Genomic DNA, 18,224 nt, shown 5'->3' on the forward strand with positions numbered 1-18,224 from the left:
CCTCTGGCCCTGACTCAGCGACACTGACAGTGAGGGAGCAGACTCCTCTTTGATACTGATAGCCCCGCTGTGGGCAAGGAGCCATTGGATAATGGAAATTGTTCTGCCCCCCCGGAGCCGGCCCGTGGCCCTTCCTGCTGCACCGGGACCCGCTCTCCCAAAAGGAGTTATTGCATTATTTCATCCTCAAATAAAAACGCCTCGCCCTATGAGCTCTGGCCCGTGAAAAGGTTTCATTTGAATACGCCGGGGCTCATTCATATCACCGACCAAATTCAAAGTGCAAAGGCCCTGACCACCAAATCTTTATACGCGGGCAAGAGGGAGATTTTTGAACAGTGGTGTGGAAAATTAGAGGTTATTCCAGTGGCCCTGTAACAGTGGTTCTCGTTTCACTCAGGACATGTTGGATAAGAGCAAGTAGTTTTCCACCGTGTGCAGGAAAAGTAATTTCACAGAGTCGGCAAAGAGAGAGAGGTGGGTGGAAACTGAACGTCTGCACGTGTGGCCCAAGGACGTTTTCACCCCCCCGTCCGCTGTTTGTCAGCAGGTTAACACAAAAAACTACTAAACGGATTTCCAGAAAACTTGGTGGGAAGGACGACGGGAAACGGGCCAAGAAAGAATAAGGAAAGTGGGAACCCACCATGACGCCACCCATTGGTCGTATTGATCTTTTGAAACCAGAAGTAACACCCATTAGAGAGTTTTAACTGTCAATCACACGATTGCTTACAAAACTTTATGGTCGATTAGATTTTAGGTGGATCTGAACAAAGGGGCTTTTCCTCCCCTCCTTTTTTAATATTTTGAGACTGCGTTTTTTGACATTTTCACCAATTTACCAGAGAATTATTCATAAATCGTGATGATAAAGAAAACCAGTCACATTCCAGGGGCTGATGTATATGAGCGTGTGCAGCCTGGTGCAGCTTGACTGGATCCAGGGGACCGTCGGGCCTCGGCGGAGGAATGCTCCCTCGTTATCAGGGTCTGAAGCCACAGCGCAGACCTGAGTCTCTGTGAACCACATCCCCAGATTAACATGGAGCCGCAGTATGAATGGTTTCATTGTGGATCCAGTGAACATCAGTACATGTCTCCTGCAGGAAAAAAGGGAAGAATTTCATTATAAGGGGCTTCTGCAGACACAGACAACTTTTGTCTTGTCTGACCCGATCAGCCTCTTGGTTTATCTGAACAAAATGTGATTAATCTCTTTAACAAGGAAGCTTCTTTATTATCCAGGTGTGTGCTCAGGTATTAACGTGACCTTAGTTCCCAGAGCTCCTCGGATTCTTCCCTGCACATTCCTCACATTCCCTGTTCGGCTGCTGAGCCACATCAAACCACGTCTGCGTTTCGTGGAAAGTGTGACTCGGACAAAGCTGGAGTTGTGAGCACGACTCTGGACGTTCCCTGTTCAGACTTTTCCTTGACTCCCATTCAGATGCAGATACCTGGACGTTTCATTCTCTGTAACCTGATTATCGATTGTTCGAGCCAAGGACTCCTGCTGCTTTAACATTCAAGACAGCAGCTCGAGTGCCTGAAACCTGACTTTTCCCATCTCACCTCCTCACAAACCACATATTCTCCCATAGGTTTGCATGTCTGGGATTTATCGCTGTTCACGTGTTCCGCTGTGTGCAAGGAGCTATTTTTGAAATATGTAATTATCTGTTGTATGAGGCTTGAACAGCATGAATTAAATATATCAAGAGAGGCAAAAATCTAGATACGAGTACGAAACAAGAGGATTTTCTTTACTTTGTATTTCTCATTTTGCAATTTGAATGAAATAACACATCCAAACATCTGAGATATTATATATATACGCATGTGCTCAGTGGTTTTAACTGCACAGCTTTCAAAATGTTCCTCCCATGTTCTCACTGTTGAATTGTTGGACGCACTCAAACGAACTAACGGCTGCGTGCATCTGTCGTTGTTAGAGTTTATTATCTGTGGAAACGGTCTTGATGTTGCAGCAAAGACAGAAGTGAAAACAAAGTGAGTTTTTATAAATTCCAACATCAGATGCTGTTTTTTTTATTTGCCTCTATTATCACGTTTGTGATTTGTCGGATGACTTGGCGCAGACCTTCAGACTGAACGCCCGAGCACCGTTTGGGCTCGAATATAAACAATGTGCAAACTGGTGTCAGACGCGTCCAATTCTATTATCTTTTATGTGGATTTAATAAAAACAGCCTCCAACTCCTCGATCAGAAAACGCTGCTGTCATCTTCGGTATCTTATGTGTTCAGTGGCCGGATGCATTGTAAATATAATGCTGTTAAGTCGAGCCTCCTTTATACAAAGTGAGGTCAAAGGGTTTTTAGCTTTTATGAGTAATACTTTATGACCTTAATAAGTCAAATGAAGTCCGTTTTATTTCATCACAACAGCAGTGATGTGAGGCCACTTTTCATACGAAGCAGGTTCGAGCTTTAATCTTATAATATGACTGACAGAGACCCGACATGAGCGAGGACTTGGTGACGATGGCGAGGAACAAGCTTTGCTTTTAAGAGGCAGAGACGTGGAACAGAACCGGGCTCAGGGTGGACGGACATCTGGGAAAGAGCGAGAACAAGAGAGATGGATGGAGGGAGTTAAACAGGCGAAACATAAAGGTGCATGATAATAATTATAGTTTATTAAATACAGACTTTATCATCAGTTTACGACAGTGGCTCTGAAGTGCAACACAACGGTGAAGCACATTTTATCAGCTTTTCCCTTCTGTTTTCCAGCCTTGTTTTCAGCACCTTTTCCATGAGAAGCTTTTTGATTTGTTCTTATGTTTTCTTTTGTGCATTTGTGCGTTTGTGATCAGCCGTTGTGTGTTTTCTTATTTACCATTGAGCTTTTTCAATTCGCTGTTGCAGATGCTGTTGTGTTTTGCACTTCCGAGCCTCCGTAGGCACTAACAAACACAGGATGATTTCCTCCTTCTACATTCTTCTCTATATCTGACTTATTTATTATATTAAATGTGTTTATATATTTATATGACCTGGCATTTGAGTCACATCCACTCCTGACCAGTTGGTGGCAGCAGCTGATCTCAGGAGGATCAAATCTCCCTCAGATAAAGAAGCAGAGAAACACAAACAACAGGTAGACGAAGAAGAAAGCGACCTTCAGGTGCAGATTGTAAACTACTAATTTAAGATCAAGCTTTTATTCTGTAATTTACTAAAGTTTCCTTTTGTTGTTGGTGTTTACGTCATTTAATTGTAAACACTTCAGACTATAATGAGGGATTCTAGTCCACTTAAAATAATAACTTCACCTCTGTAATACAAACAAAACAATAGGAATAGTTTAAATTCTCTGTTGGTGAATTCTAGTCTAGTTTTAGTGCATTTAAAGAGTTTTTTAATAACTAAGACAACAGAATATCTGGGAGATTTCAGGTGGAGTAAACTGGTGTTGTGCTCTTTTCTCATATACAACGATCAAATGTACAAAATGTATTAAATAATATTTTTTCTTGCCATTATTTATGTTTCTTTTATCCCTTTCTTTTGCCATTACTTTAAAATGTTGTTGTTAATCAAATTAGCTTTCTTTGCTTTTTGATTTCGTATTATATCATTTGCTGTCTTTTTTAAATGCTATTGTATTAATTTGCTTCTTTGCTCTGATGTTTTGTTTTCTTGTTTTCATTCTTTATCCTCTTTGTGAAGCACTTTGTCACGGATGTTATAAAAGGTGCTATACAAATAAAGTTATCATCATTAATATTGTTATTATAAGATACGATTAGTGAGCATGCAAAATAAAAAATATGAAATAAAAAATATTGTAATTGAATAGAAATTTCACAGGTCAGATATGAATATTGCACAGTATGAAGAGTTAATATCATGATTATAATTATTAATATTAGTATTATTAGTAGTATTATTCAAAATGAAAATTCAATAGAAATTGCACAGGCAGATGAATATTGCACTGTATAAAAATGTATAATTATAACTTACTTAATATTATTATAATAATAATTAGTAGTATTTGTGATCGTTTAATTCCCTTAAATAAAGTTCCCCTCTGTTATTGGTTCCCAGTGTCAGTATGTCCGGACGGCCCGTGAAGGCAGCACCATAGGATGAAGGGGGCTGTCACCAAGCTAACGTTAGCCACACGATGCTAGGTGCAGTGAACGCACCAGCTCCGTCAACATGCCCCTGACCGCTTATCTCCTGTTTTTAGCCGCGGAGCTTCTCTAAAACCCGGGTTAGCTCGTTCACGATGCAGCGCTTCAGCGAGCCGAGCTAGCCGGGCCGGCGGACTCCCCGTTCCCCCCGTCGTCGTGGCCGCAGTCGGCTCGCTAACCCCGGAGCGAGTTGTTGTTAGCTTGTAGCAGTTAGCCTGGCGAACATGGCGATCGTGTCCGGCTCCTGCGCCCGGGTGAACGGCTCCCGGAACGGGCCCTCCGCGTCCGCTACGCCCTCGGGCTCCGCGGGGCAGTCGCAGCCCATGATCGCGGTGTGGGAGTGGCAGGACGACCTGGGCTTCTGGCGGCCGTACAGCGGCCAGGTGAGCGCCCACATCGAGCGGTGCCTGTCGCCGCGGGGCCACCGAGGAGCGGGACCCGGCTCCACGAGCATCTGCCTCGGACAATCAGACCCCAGCCTGTCGCCGTACCTCATCGACATCCCGAGCCTGAAGCAGTTCCGCCAGGACACAGGTGACGCACCGGCGGGTTCATCACACATTTCACTTTCTTCCACAAACCAGTTTATTCACGTTTAAATCACACCGGGGGCCTGTTAGCTGCGACGCTAGCTACTTAGCATTAGCTCAGAGGCGCTGTTGTTTTGATATGTGTTCACACAGCTGCTAGCTTAGATCAGCTACGCACACGATGGAGTTGTGCGTTAAGACGAACTCTAACAACCCTCAGCTTCGTCTTTTGTTCGTTAACACGTTCACATAACGTCGTTACAACGCGTCACTCAGCTGACATTAGCATCTTGTTGTGGTTTAGCTCAGCTGATTCGTGCTAGCTACTTTTAAATGAGGGTAAACAGATTGTAAAGCTTAGCAGCTAACGGGTGTAGCAGCTCCAGTTCTTAATACATGTTTATTAAACTAAAGCACAAAACAGCAGCAGCGGCCAAAAGACAGATTGTGACATGAAGGACGAGTTTGTGTAAAAGTAAAGGATTACTTATACAACACGTCACAACACAACACGTCACAACACGTCACAACACAACACGACACGTCACAACAACCACAGAAAACCAAACAGTGTAAAAGGGCTTAAAAACTGAATCAAAAGATTATACAAATATCCTTTCAACAGAGAAAGTACAAAAGCAATAAAACACAAACTAGTGTAAAACACAAATATTTGAGGTTTGAAATTATTCACAAGTAGCAGATACAAATCTAACTCAATTGAAAGCCAGTGAGAAGAAGTATTAATAATAAGTATTTGAACATCTCGAGGGTCTGAGCGGATCAGGTATGGAAAGTTTGGAGCTGCCACTGTAAATATTGAGGTGCGAGCCCGTTAAGAATAATACAAACAAGCAATAAAATCAATCCTGAATTTTATGGTTGGCCAACGGACATCTACTCATCTTCTCCACTTTCCTCTGCAACATCCTGTATGTGGGTTTTTTTTACACTAAAGCTCTGCGTAGTACAAACTGTTTATTCATTGAAACGTGTCCCTTATATTTGCAGGAAAGACCAGGTCGGTACGCCGGTCCCTGTTCGCCCAGTCCTCCGGCCTCGGCAGCGGAGTCTACTGGGAATGGGCCAACGATGAGGGAGGGTGGACTCCGTACGAGACTCGAACCTCCATCCTTCTGGAGCACAGCTATCAGGCGCGTCAAGGCACCGCGGACCTGGGCCCTCATGGATATAATTACATCGTGGATCTCACGTCTCTGGCCCAGGTGAACAAAGCCACGGGGTTCAGGCGGCAGGTGCGACGTCAGTGTAACCTCCCGTACCCGCTGGCCTCCAACGGCCCCCCGGCCATCCCCTCGGGCCCCGCGGGCCCCGCGTGCTCCTGCCAGCAGTGTTTGAGCCACAGCAGCACGGGGCCCATGCCCAGCCGTTCACGACACTCCTTCTCGTCGGGGAGTCTGAACAGGCCCACCCTCCAGGGGGCGGGGAGGGCTGTGCCGACTCACCCCACATCTGTCTACTCGCCATACCCACGGAGACCCCTCTCCGTTGGGGCGATGTCTTGGGGCAGCCCCTGGCCTCCACCGCCCTCTGGTAGTCAACTGGCTGCGCCGCTTCTGACCAGCTCCGCCAGTGCAAACGGTTTAAGGTTAGTATCTTACATATGTGTTGGACTGGGACTCGGCTTGTAGCACAATATAGTCGTGTTAGAGTATCAGAACAGAGATGATGAGTTGCTCTGGCTCATTTAGCTGTGTGGGGGGGTGGGGGGGATGTGTAATGGGCCCCTCTCTGCCCTTCCCTCTCCTTCCTCTTTGTCTTTCCTGTCTGTCTCCACTTTAATCTATCCTGTCAAACAGGAATTACAAAAAAAACACGTAGCTGCAGCCCTGTGCTGTGGTGATATGTTTGTTCTGGCTCAGTTAGTATGACTCTTGTCTTTGACGTCTCCTGACTTCTCTTCTGTTCCTCATTTCGCAAACTTTTAGATAAAAGCATTTACACAATGTCTTCTACAGTAAACGATGGTGTCAGAAAGTATCAGAGTTTCACTTTTTGCACAGTTTGGTGTCAGAAAGTATCAGCGTTTCACTTTTTGCACAGTTTATTGTGTTGTACATTTACTTTTAAATTGATAATATTGACATTTTTGCCCATGGTCTTTGCTCAATAACAATAATATCTCACTGACACAATTAAATCCCGTGTTTTTACATTTATTCAAAATAAAAAACAGAAATCTCTCATTTACATTAGTGTTCAGACACTTTGCTGTGGCACTTTAAACTGAGGTTAGGTGAATCCTTTTGGTTTTAAGTGACCTTTAAGTCATGTGCCGGGAACTTGATCCACATGTGGCAAACAGGATTTATTGGACATGGTTTCAGGTCAAGTTTAATCTGTTATCCTGTCCTAAGAGAAATGAAAAAACATGCATACAAACCATCATACAACATTTATTATTGTTATTAATTAATGCATCACAGGATCCCTACATAAAAGACAGAGAAAAGTCATACAGGTTAGGATTGGAAAGCTACACACAACTGTGTTTGTGTACGAGGACCCACGATTCACACGGCATCTCAGGACAAATAAAAACAGGAAGATGAAGATAAAATTCTGTCTCTGTAAAGATGAGAGAATCTGTTGAAAGCTCATTTGTGCAGAACAGTAGTTTTATATTTGTACTTGTTCATCTATAAAATGCCTCACAGGAAATTTCAGAATATTGAGATATATTTTATGGATCAAAATATTGTAATATTATTTATATGCCTTGTGATGAGGGAAGGATGAGAATGAGAGGTCCTTTTAAAGAAATCCTGCTCCTGACTGCACGCAACCCGACACCGGGGCGACAGTTCACCTTTCAGCACGACAGCGACCTGAAGCAAAAAGCCCGGATAACGCTGGCGAGGCTCCGGGGACAAGTCTCTGACTGTCATTAGTGGCCCCAGCTAAAGCCCAGATTTAACCCAACATCCACCGTTTGTAGAGAGACCTGAAGATGTCGGTTCCCATCCAACACGACAGAGCCGGGGAGGATCTGCCAGGAGATAACGGGATAAACTGCCCAAAGCCAGGGGTTCAAAGCTTGTAGAGACTCGTACAAATACACGGGAAGCTGTGATCGCTGCCAAAGGTGTTTCTCCTAAGAACTGAGTCAACGGTCTGAATCCTCAAATGAGATGTGTCAGCTTTTTGATTTTTAACAAATGTACTTCAATGTCCAAATAAAGGAAAAGCTTTGTTTTTTAAAAGGAACTCGTCTTCCTCTGTACTTGGCTGTTTAATGGTGTTATTCATCATTAATATAGTTGTTGCCGCAGCTTGTGTAGTGCATTAAGGCACCGGACATTCGACACCGCTTCCTTTATTCAGCAGGTTAACTGACGTCAGGAGATCCTCAGTATCAGGGACACGTTTCCTTCTATTGTTTCCAATACAATAGATTCCAATTGTTTCCAAACAACCATGTTCATCGTTTTCATTAAAAGGCTGATTTGCATAGTAAGCAAATATACTCCGTCCAAATCCGTCAATATTAAGTCACTAGTTTCACTCTGTGCTTGTAGTTAATGTTTATTTGTAGTTAATCAGTCTCAGTCGCTCATAGTTATTTGCTGGACAATCTAAAAATGGTCAGATTGGTTTGGTAAATTTGACGTGTACCCAGTGAATGTGACTGGTTCTGTGATGTGTGGTTTCAGGTGTGTTGGACTGGGATTTGCAGGTTTTATTTTCTTATAGCTGGTCTTAACGTGACTCTACTTACACTTTTGAATCCTTGTAGAAAATGGTTCTTCATATTCTTTGTTATTCCGGTGGGATTGTTTCTGTTTCCACCGACTGAACGTCGCTGTGTTTGTTTCCTGTCCCGCAGCGTTCCCTCCATCTCTGTGCAGCTGAACGGATCCACCAGCGTCAGCTCGGCTCTGGCAGGTAAACGAGCCACTAACCCTCACTGTTCCCTCGCCCTCAGTCTGTTCTGCACCACACCTCTGAGCGGGTTGCAGGTTTTTCTATTTAGGATGATTTTAATCTTTCTGCGTGCCGCCTCTCTGCATGTGTCGTGTGGGTGTCAGGCTGTTTAGGTAAAGGAGGGAGAACGCACGCTAAATATTAAGCAAACTTAAAGAGCATAAAACTACACAGAGTGGTGGTGGCGTGTGGGGTAATGATGTTGCTTTTATTGTTGAAGCCATCAGAGACACGTCCATTCAGCAGGAAAGAACATCATATAATTTGTTATTCCAGTATGTAGGAAAACAGCCTCCGCACGGGCTCATCTTTTATTGAGAGCCGACTCAGGTTTCCTCGTGTTGTACAAAACATTCAGTCCTGGTTGTGAAGGATGATTGACTCCAGCTTTCAGTCTCTCCCGCTGAAAGACAAGTTGTCCCACAGCTCCTCCTCCCTGCGTTTTGACTGATGCCTCAAGGCTAAAAAATAAAAGAGTAGAACAAACCGGTACATCTACTGTTACTCATAACTTCTACCATGCATCCCTGTAGTGTGGATCTATTAGTTCAGATCATTTGAATGTGGATGTAAGAATAGATCAGTGACATTAGTCAATATCATATCTTTGGAGAAATCGAAATTTTTCTGTATATGAGCAGAAATGTTTCACGTGCGTTCATGGTGGTTGAAAACAAATCCAATCTGTGCTGAAATTTAAATAATCAGTGTGCGGCTGCTGTCATAGAAATGATTTATGATTGTGTTCAATGCAAAACATATTTTTCCATATTTCATCATGTTTAAATATCAATCAGATCTGAAATGATTGAACACAAAGATGAACAACATGGCTCCACTTCCTCCTGTTGTTCAAAAAATGAAGCCAAAATATCCCAGATGCGAGCGCAGCCATTTTGCGCTGGTGACACCAAATGGATTCTGTGCAGTGGTGATTGTGAAACCTTATCCTGCAGCGAGCCTCTAGGGGGCGATAGAGATTTTTTTTATATACCCTTTATTAACAGTCTATGAATTTAATTCTGATATTATTGAACAGCCATTTGAAACAGATTCATGTTCCACACATTCATCCGATACATCAATGAACATTTGACCAGGAACACCTGCTTACTCATGCATTTATCCAATCAGCCAATCATGTGGCAGCAGTGCAATGCCGACGTAGGTCAGTAGCTTCAATTAAAGTTTCACGTCAAACGTTAGCATTGAGGAAAAGGGGGTTTTGGACGGTGGAGTGATTTTTGGTCGGAGTGTTTCTGAAACTGCTGATCTGCAGAGTTTTCACTCAGGGTCGTATAAAAGGCTCCAGTGAGCCGCAGCTCTGTGGAGGGAAGCGTCTTGTTGATGGAGAACGGTCGGACTGGGCTCAGCCGACAAAACCACCAAGATAACTCACATAACCACTTTTTACAACCGCGCTGAGCTGAAAAGCTTCTCGGCACGAAAAAAAACACGTCAAACCTTGTGGTGGACGGACGACGGCAACGTGTCGGCTTCCTCTCCTGTCAGCCGACAGCAGAAATCTGAGGCTGCAGGGACACCAGCTCGACAACACTGGACAGTTGAAGAAGTCTGGTTTGATGAGGCTGCAGATTGTGGGGTCAGACACTCATGGACCCAGCAGACGAGGGCTGGTAGTGTTGGTGTAATGGGAAACCTTGGGCCCCTTTAATACCAATCAATCCTGGTTTGAATGCCACTTGCTATCTACCCTGCGTCTTATGGCTGTTTCCAGCAGGATAGTGCTCCATCCCAACCAAGCAGAATCAACCTCACACTGGTTTCCTGGAAGCGAGTCGACTCGTCACCGACGGGAGATTGACGGTGTGAACGTGACAAATGTGCAGAAGTGATGTGATGCCGTCACGTCAACATGACGCAGGGTCTCAGGGGAAAGTTTCCAACATCTTTGTGGAGTCAATGCCACAAAGATAAAAGTCGACACGACACACAACTAGAAAAATAACTTTCAACGGGGGAAATAAAAAGCTGCAGAACCCTCTGGGACGGAGAGACGTGTAATCGATATCTTGTTGTGAAACTTTGATCCTTCTTGCAAAACTAGCTTCACGTAAAACTCGTATTTGTTCCCCCTCAACAAATAAACCAGTGTCAAGTATCAAACCCAGTTGGTTTCGTGTGGGAAGGTTTTCGATGTCGTGTGTGTGACTCCAGTGTTTTGTGTCTGTGTGACGGTCGCAGTGGAAGCGTCAGCTGCTGCTACATTTCTCATACCTTTTTGATTTGTTTCTTTCTGCTCCTGCATATCTCCACTTGCTCTCAACCCTCACCTCCCCCCTCCCCCCCACTCAAACCCGAACCCACCCCACCCTACCCTGCTCCAGGCATGGCCTCCATTTTGATGTCAGCAGTGGGACTCGGCGTGCACTTCACCAATGCCCCCCTCCCTCAGCAGCAGCAGCATCAGCAGCATCAGCCGCAGCTTCAGCAGCAGCAACCTGCTCCTTTCTCTCTTCCTCCTCCTCTCCTCCCCCCCGCCAGCAGGCCCAGCAAGCCCCACAGCAGCAGCAGTGGCAGCAGCAGCAGCAGTTCAGTTAGGAGAGCAAAGAGGCAGCACAGGAGAGGTAGCTACACCGCGCCACCGGCCCTTCCTCCACTTGTTCTCGTCCTCTGTTGGTCCACGTGTCATTACCACCGGCTTTGAGGAAACATTTCATCCTCCATCAACTCACTGTCGTTTGTCTCCAGGTTCTCATGGGCTGCGTTCACACGGCTCCACGGTGGTTGTTAGTGGAAAAACGAGCTGAGCTGCTGCAACACTTGTGTTTCGTGCAGCGATGAAGGAGGAAGAATAGACTCATAGAACTAGATTTTTAAAACCAGACTCTCTGAAAACTAGCACCGACCTCTCTGCTGCTCCCCCCCCCCCCTTTAGATTCACTCCAGTTGCTGCCGTCAATATCAGCTGCTCACCCACCATAAAATCCTGCATGTCCATAGTTACTGTTCAGCTCTAAGTGAGAAATGTTCTCCCTGATCGTCGTAACAGAAACGAGAAGCTGGGAGTCTGGAAAATGTGGATTAGTGCAAACACGGCTTCAGACTGTCCTAACAGTAGCATTAGAATATATATACATTACATTTTTAAGGATATTTATTGTGCATTTTTGCCTTTTTATTGAGAGGACAGTGCAGGTGTGAAGTGGGTAGTGGGGGGTGCAGCTGCTGCAGGAGGATTCAAACCTCCTTATATCTAATTATTATTATTATTATTATTATTAGTATGTTAAACCCCTTACGATGAATTATCTAGTTTTCAAGGGGCTCATTCACACAAAAAAACACATTTTCTAATATTTTACAAACCAAATAATGACTAACTAAGAAATAAACATTAGGTAAATTGATTATGAAAATCAGGATTGAAGCAGCTTAAATCAACCTTTGGTCAAACTCATCAACAAACCACCACCAAAGGACGTGTTTTCATCGGCTCAGCTCTCGAATCACATCATTTCCTGCTTGTTTTTCCATCTGTGCGTCGCTCTGACCTCTAATGTCACGTCCTCTCACTGTTTCTCACGTCCACACGTCAGACTGAGAAAAACCTGACGTCTCTGGACTCAACTGGAGCTGTTCAGTGTATTAAAAATCCCCCCAAAAAGACGACTGCAGATGAATGTTGAGTTAACGTTGAGAAGTTTGTTCCCTAAACGGTCGACGGCTACCTGCTTGTGTTGGGGGCATGTCAGTGTCTGTATCCATCCCTCAGGCTGCTCATTGTCACCATTCATTAACACTGTGGTTCATTGTGTTGTCGTCCATTCAGATCGACTCTGTGGCTCCACAGTTTGTGTTTTTAATGCTTATATTCACCGTTTCTCTCTCTTCAGGATGTTTTATCTGCCACATCTACTTCAGTATTTAGCAGAAGCAGAAAGAAAAGAATTATAAAGTTTGTGACAAATGTTCTTTCTACAATCTTTGATGTCATCCGTCTCATATTCTGCGTGGTTTCTTCAGATGGTGGAACTCGTTATCGTCTCTTTTCCTGTCTCGGCTTATTCGTCTTTTTTTGTCTTTTCTGCTTTGTGCCTCTTTCAGCCTCGGCTCAGAGACCTGAGGACGTGATTCAGCGCTACATGGAGGTGGTGGCCGGCGTGCCAGACGAGGTAAATGTGTCAGTGAACGCCACAGACTGTTTGTTGTCACAATGTTAAGGCTCATTTGTTAACCGAGTCATGTGAAGTTCAAATCGAAATATTTCAGGAAACGAATGTTAATGGTTCAATTCTGTAACTTTCCCTAAAACAAAACGAATGAGACACTAAACTCAACATGTCCTCGTGTCCCCTTCAGGACTGCATCATCTGCATGGACCAACTGTCCAATCCGTCCGGCTACGAGCCGCCGGCCAGCGACGACGGCGGCGGCGGCCACGGCCACAACATCCTGCCAGACAACGTGGGCAAATTCATCAAATGTGGACACACGCTGCATATGCTCTGCATGCTGGCCATGTACAACAACGGAACCAAGGTGCCAGACTCGCAGCAGCTCCTGTCTTTAATTATGTGGACAAAGGTTAAAGATAAATGGTGCCAAGTGTGATGGACTACGTGTCTCACTCCTGCTGAGAGGAGGACGAGGAGATTGACACCGCCGTCGTGTCTGTCTGTGTGTGATAAGTTCAGAGCTGCGTTCAGGAGGCGATCAAAGCTTCAGAATGTGGATAATTCTCTTATTAACTATTAACCGACAACATTAGAGAGTTTGACTCGTTAGGAAAGAAGCCGTCAGAAGAAATCCAGTCGCTTCAGAGGCCCAATGAGCCGTCAACACATCCACACTCCAGGTTGTTAGTGTCTCAGGCAGATGTCAGAGTAACTTTGTGCTTAAGCTGTGTGTGTGTGTGTTTGTTTGTGTGTGTGTGTGTGTGTGTTCCAGAGCGTCACTCTGAAGTGCACGAGAGTAAACTGTAAGTGTTTAGTGGGAAATCACTCTAATCAGCCCTCATTAGCAGGTCAGGCCCCAGCAGACCGAGTCAGACTGGTTTTAAATCAGAAACAGCAACATGTCCACAAGCCGTGGGGTCAGTGTGTGACCTGAGAGAACCACGAGGTGAAACACCTGCTGAGGTCGAGGAGTTTTTAAACCGATCAACCAAATTCTTATTGTAATGATGAACAACTCTCGCCTAGAAGATTTTCTTGTAATATTCATTTACTCGAGTTCAGTGTGTTCAAATATCTTCAATTTAATTTAACAAACAAAAGGCCGTCAGACGGACTTTGCCCCTAACATTAGAACCCATCCGACGGTAAAGTTCACCGTGAACATTTCTCTCCTCTGCCAGAACCAAAGAAGAAGAACTATTACTTCTGCGTATTCGCTGAGTCGTTACTGTTTCTGGTTAAGTTTATGCATTAAGACTTTATCTCCAACCCACTGGCCTGGAAATGCCAGTTCAACAATAAGTGTCAGTGGAGTGAACTTGGTACGAGTATATTCTCACTTCTTGTTTGTGCTTCCATCGAAAGTTTGGTCTTAAGTTGTTTATATCTGTAAACCTCCTGGAGAATCATTTATTTAAAGGTCTTGTACAAGTGAAGTTAATACACAATAAGTGCAAAACACATTTTGTAGAAACAAACATGAACTCCTGGGCTCAGTGAGGGAGCGGAGGAACCCCGGCTCTCCTCAGTGGGTCGATACGTGTTTGATCAACCCTCTCTCCTCCTGCAGGACGGCAGCCTGCAGTGCCCCTCGTGTAAGACAATCTACGGAGAGAAGACCGGCACGCAGCCCAAAGGCAAGATGGAGATTTACAGCATCGCACAGTCGCTGCCCGGCCACCCGGACTGTGGCACCATCCAGATTATCTACAGCATACCTCCTGGCTTACAGGTGCAAACTTTTCAGCATAAAGATTCCTCTGAATCCGATAGAAAAGCTCAGTTTGTGGATGGTTCATTCAGCTTCTCGTGCAGTTTAACGTCTCAGCCACCAGGAGAACGCAGCTGTTCTCTCCTCGGCCGAGCAGCACAGAGCAGAAGGAGCTCAGACTGTGTTCAGATGGAAATCTGTGGTTTTTATTAAAGACAAAAGCAGATTTCATTAAAATCATTGAAGTGACGTCTCCTCTCAAACAGCCGAGTCAGTAGCTTCCAGGTGATTCACATGTGATGACATCAGACTGGTGGATATGAGATGTTTTCTAGTAAATGAAAAAGTAAATGAGTATCTTCAATGACAGGAATTCCATTTTCACAACAGCAGGGATTCTGTTTAATGTATATAAATATATAAATATACCAAATGCTCCTAAAAGCCGGTGACGTTGGTTCGCTCACTTTAAACTGTGAGAGTCGACGAGAAGACATTTCAACAGACTGATGTTCAGAATCAGTTTCTGTGGAGTCGTCTCCTCCGTCTCTTTGTTCTCGACTTCCTGCTTTATTACGTTCTTCTGGGAAAACCTTCATTTCTCTGTGTGTCCGGCTGAAACCACGAGTGAAGACAAACTGCGAGAATCAGTTCCACTGATCTGAAGTTACAGGAACTCCAACCTGGTTTGTATCGAGCTGTTGCTCCGCCGTTAACAATCTGCAGACGCCACAGTTATTAGATCATTTTTCATGGGTCCAACTGATGTGAAGTATTAAACTTTCATAGCTTTTCCATTCATTTATCAGTTTGTTTGTTTGTTTCCTCCTCCACCAGGGACCGGAGCATCCTAACCCCGGGCAGCCGTTCACCTGTAGAGGCTTCCCTCGCTTCTGCTTCATACCCGACAACGACAAAGGCCGGAAGGTAAAGAACCAACGCTCCAGTTTCTAGTAGCTCAGATTAAATCTACACGTCAGCCGCTTGTTTACAGTGTAAACGCATCACACGAGTATTTAACTTCACTTCCTGCTCCAGGATCTGCACTCAGAAGATGTAATTCTTCACTTTGTTACAGCAAACAGGAGAATTAGACTCGTGCAGATGCTCCACCGAGTAGTTCTCAGTGTTTATACCAGACACTGTGTTTTTATATCGAGTAACTAATTAAAACCAAAATGATCAGAAACATCACAAAAGAAAACATACATAGTTTCACGTCGCCCTCGTCATCACTAACATCTGCTCCTCGTCTCCTCGTTGAAAAGGTGCTGGAGCTGCTGAAGATGGCGTGGATGCGGCGCCTCATCTTCATCGTGGGCACATCCAGCACCACGGGGGAGCCGGACACCGTGGTGTGGAACGGGATCCACCACAAGACGGAGATGATGTCCAACTTGTCGGGCCACGGCTTCCCTGACCCCAACTACCTGGACAATGTTCTCTCTGAGCTGGCGTCTCAGGGCGTGACAGAGGCCTGCCTCAAACCTCCAGGTGGCGGCGGCGGCGGCGGCAGCTAGGCCACAGCTCCCGGCTTCACACGCTTCCACTCAGAGCTGACCACAGACGTTACCCTCAGAAATCCACCTCAGTGGCCCGGTGGACCTTCTTCCACCTCCGTCATTTAGTAGAAGTCAGCGTCTGCTCGGATCTCTTTAAGTGAGCGAGGGGGGGGGGTTGAGGACAGGTCACGGAGCTTCTCTGCGGAGGGGCGGAGCTGAGATCCACATTCCCACACATCACATATTCCAGGAGACTGAACTCGGAGAGAAACACGTCCTCGACACTAACCTGAACCTCCACAAGCTGGAGACGTCTTCTTCTTCTTACCTTGTTTTTCCATCAAGTCTCATTTGTTTCCATTGACACAGAATCGGGGCCATTTTGAAGAAAGGTCGATTCTGAGGTGTCGACAATGGAGGGAAAATATCACGGTAAAAAAAAATGTTACGAGAATTAAGTCGTAATTTTTTATCATAATAAAGTCCGAATTTTACAAAGAAAAACTATAATTTTCAGTTCAAGATTTTAAATCTGGTTATTTACTGAACATTTGTCTTTATCTGGAGATATTGTGACTTTTCTCGTTAAATTACGACTTTTCTCTCGTAACATTACAATGTTGTTAACGTACTATTATGACTTATGTTTTTATTATCAGGCCCCTTTTTATCGTAATAATGATTTCAGCCTCGTAATATTACGACTTTGCTCTCGTAACCTTTTGACCTTGTTCTCCCACAATCGTGTTCTTCATCTCGGCCCTGGCGCTCGTCATCGTATCCCATCGTCCAGTTGCCATGAGAACGGCAGCTCTCACTGGGGATATAAAAAAATCTCCTGAAGCACTTTAGTTCTGACGTTAGTGCATTTAGCCGAGTGTGTGTGTGATTCCCCGTCAAAGGGCAGTGAACTTGTTTTAAATTGGGATGTTATGCAATTCAAGTGTTTCCGCGGGAAACGTTTGTGTTTTAGTTCAACGACACTGAAACCTTCGTAGCAGAGCGAGTTTTTATGAACCCGGGGGCAATACGTTACTGTTGTACATACAAATAAACAGGAGTGAATGAAAAATATGTAAAAAAAAACAAACAAACAAACAAACGTCGGGAGGGAGGGAGGGAGGATAAAGTTGTATATTTTGAAACGTTTAACTTCTAATTTGAGGTCACAGTTCATTCCCTGATTTGACGAACCGATGTTTGATGCACTCGCTCGCTGGCTCCTCACGGTTTTGAAGTCACTGCGTCTGTCGGACGTTCTGCAGACGGTTGTTTGTCACTTAGTGTTTGCGTTGCCATGTGAGAAGAGACGAGGTCACGTCGCGTTTCGCCCGATGACCCGAATCCTTCTCCCTCCCCCGAAAACTGACGGAATCGCCGAGATTAGAATGAAAAGTCTGGAGAAGAACGTTTTGTGACAATCAAGGTCATCGAACTCGTCTTGATTAAACAAGACACACGTGACGCCGCCGCCCGGCTGCTGACTCACCCACTGTACTCACATTACTCTGCTCACAGTTCTGCAGCACAGTCGCTGGACTGAGTTTTGACATGTAAACAAGCAAAACTGAAAAAAGTCTGCAATAAAGAAATGAAGCAAAAGGACCCGTGACTCCTTCTTTCTCTCTTTCACCTCCTTTAACAAGTTTCATCCATGTTTGTTTGTTTGACGTACGACACAAATAATAACTTTTCAATTTGTTTCACTGTCTTCAACATTGTGAGATAACGTTTTTTTTACATTTCCGTTTATTTCTAAGGGAATAAATTATGGATCTCGATTTAAAAAAAGGTAAAAATCTGTATCTAGTGAATTTAAATGTTGGAGCTTTACTGAGCGACTTCTGGTTTGTTTATCAGCAGGAAAAAGAAATGTCTACTGAACCGATTTCCATGAAACGAAATGGAAGGAGGGTTCTAGAAAGACCTGGTAACATTCTGGATTTGGACAAAGTTACGTGAATTGTTTATCAATTTCTTCAACAGTGCAAGATTTTCTTTTTTGACATTTTCACTTGATTTCCCAGGAAACACGGTTTCTGCTTGGTCTTCATCAATCATTTGGATTTTAGGTCTTAAAAAGATTTGAGGCAATCAATCTTCAAATGCAGCTTCTGACGGACGCAGCCCCTGAATTACGATTCGCAGCTTCAGAACCTTATGAGCATAAAATAGTTTGTGGTAAAACAAACTATATTAAAAATGTATAAAGTCAATCTGTCACTGAAT

General features: G+C 44.4%; 1 protein-coding gene across 2 annotated transcripts; it reads left to right on the forward strand.

The window, feature by feature from the left end:
- The first annotated feature begins 4,090 nt into the window (after positions 1–4,090).
- dtx2 (deltex 2, E3 ubiquitin ligase) lies at positions 4,091–17,600 on the forward strand. Of its 2 annotated transcripts, XM_035179401.2 has the most exons (9): positions 4,091–4,702; positions 5,710–6,307; positions 8,546–8,604; positions 10,992–11,231; positions 12,712–12,779; positions 12,967–13,146; positions 14,353–14,514; positions 15,331–15,420; positions 15,762–17,600. In XM_035179401.2, the coding sequence occupies exons 1-9, from the start codon at positions 4,393–4,395 to the stop codon at positions 16,011–16,013; spliced, it is 1,959 nt and encodes a 652-aa protein (XP_035035292.2). In that variant the 5' UTR covers positions 4,091–4,392; the 3' UTR covers positions 16,014–17,600. The 2 variants fall into 2 exon arrangements, with proteins under 2 accessions (XP_035035292.2, XP_035035293.2); XM_035179402.2 differs by lacking the exon at positions 10,992–11,231.
- Positions 17,601–18,224: the final 624 nt, after the last annotated feature.

This window comes from Hippoglossus stenolepis, chromosome 15, assembly GCF_022539355.2.
Source record: "Hippoglossus stenolepis isolate QCI-W04-F060 chromosome 15, HSTE1.2, whole genome shotgun sequence".
NCBI classification, from domain to species: domain Eukaryota; kingdom Metazoa; phylum Chordata; class Actinopteri; order Pleuronectiformes; family Pleuronectidae; genus Hippoglossus; species Hippoglossus stenolepis.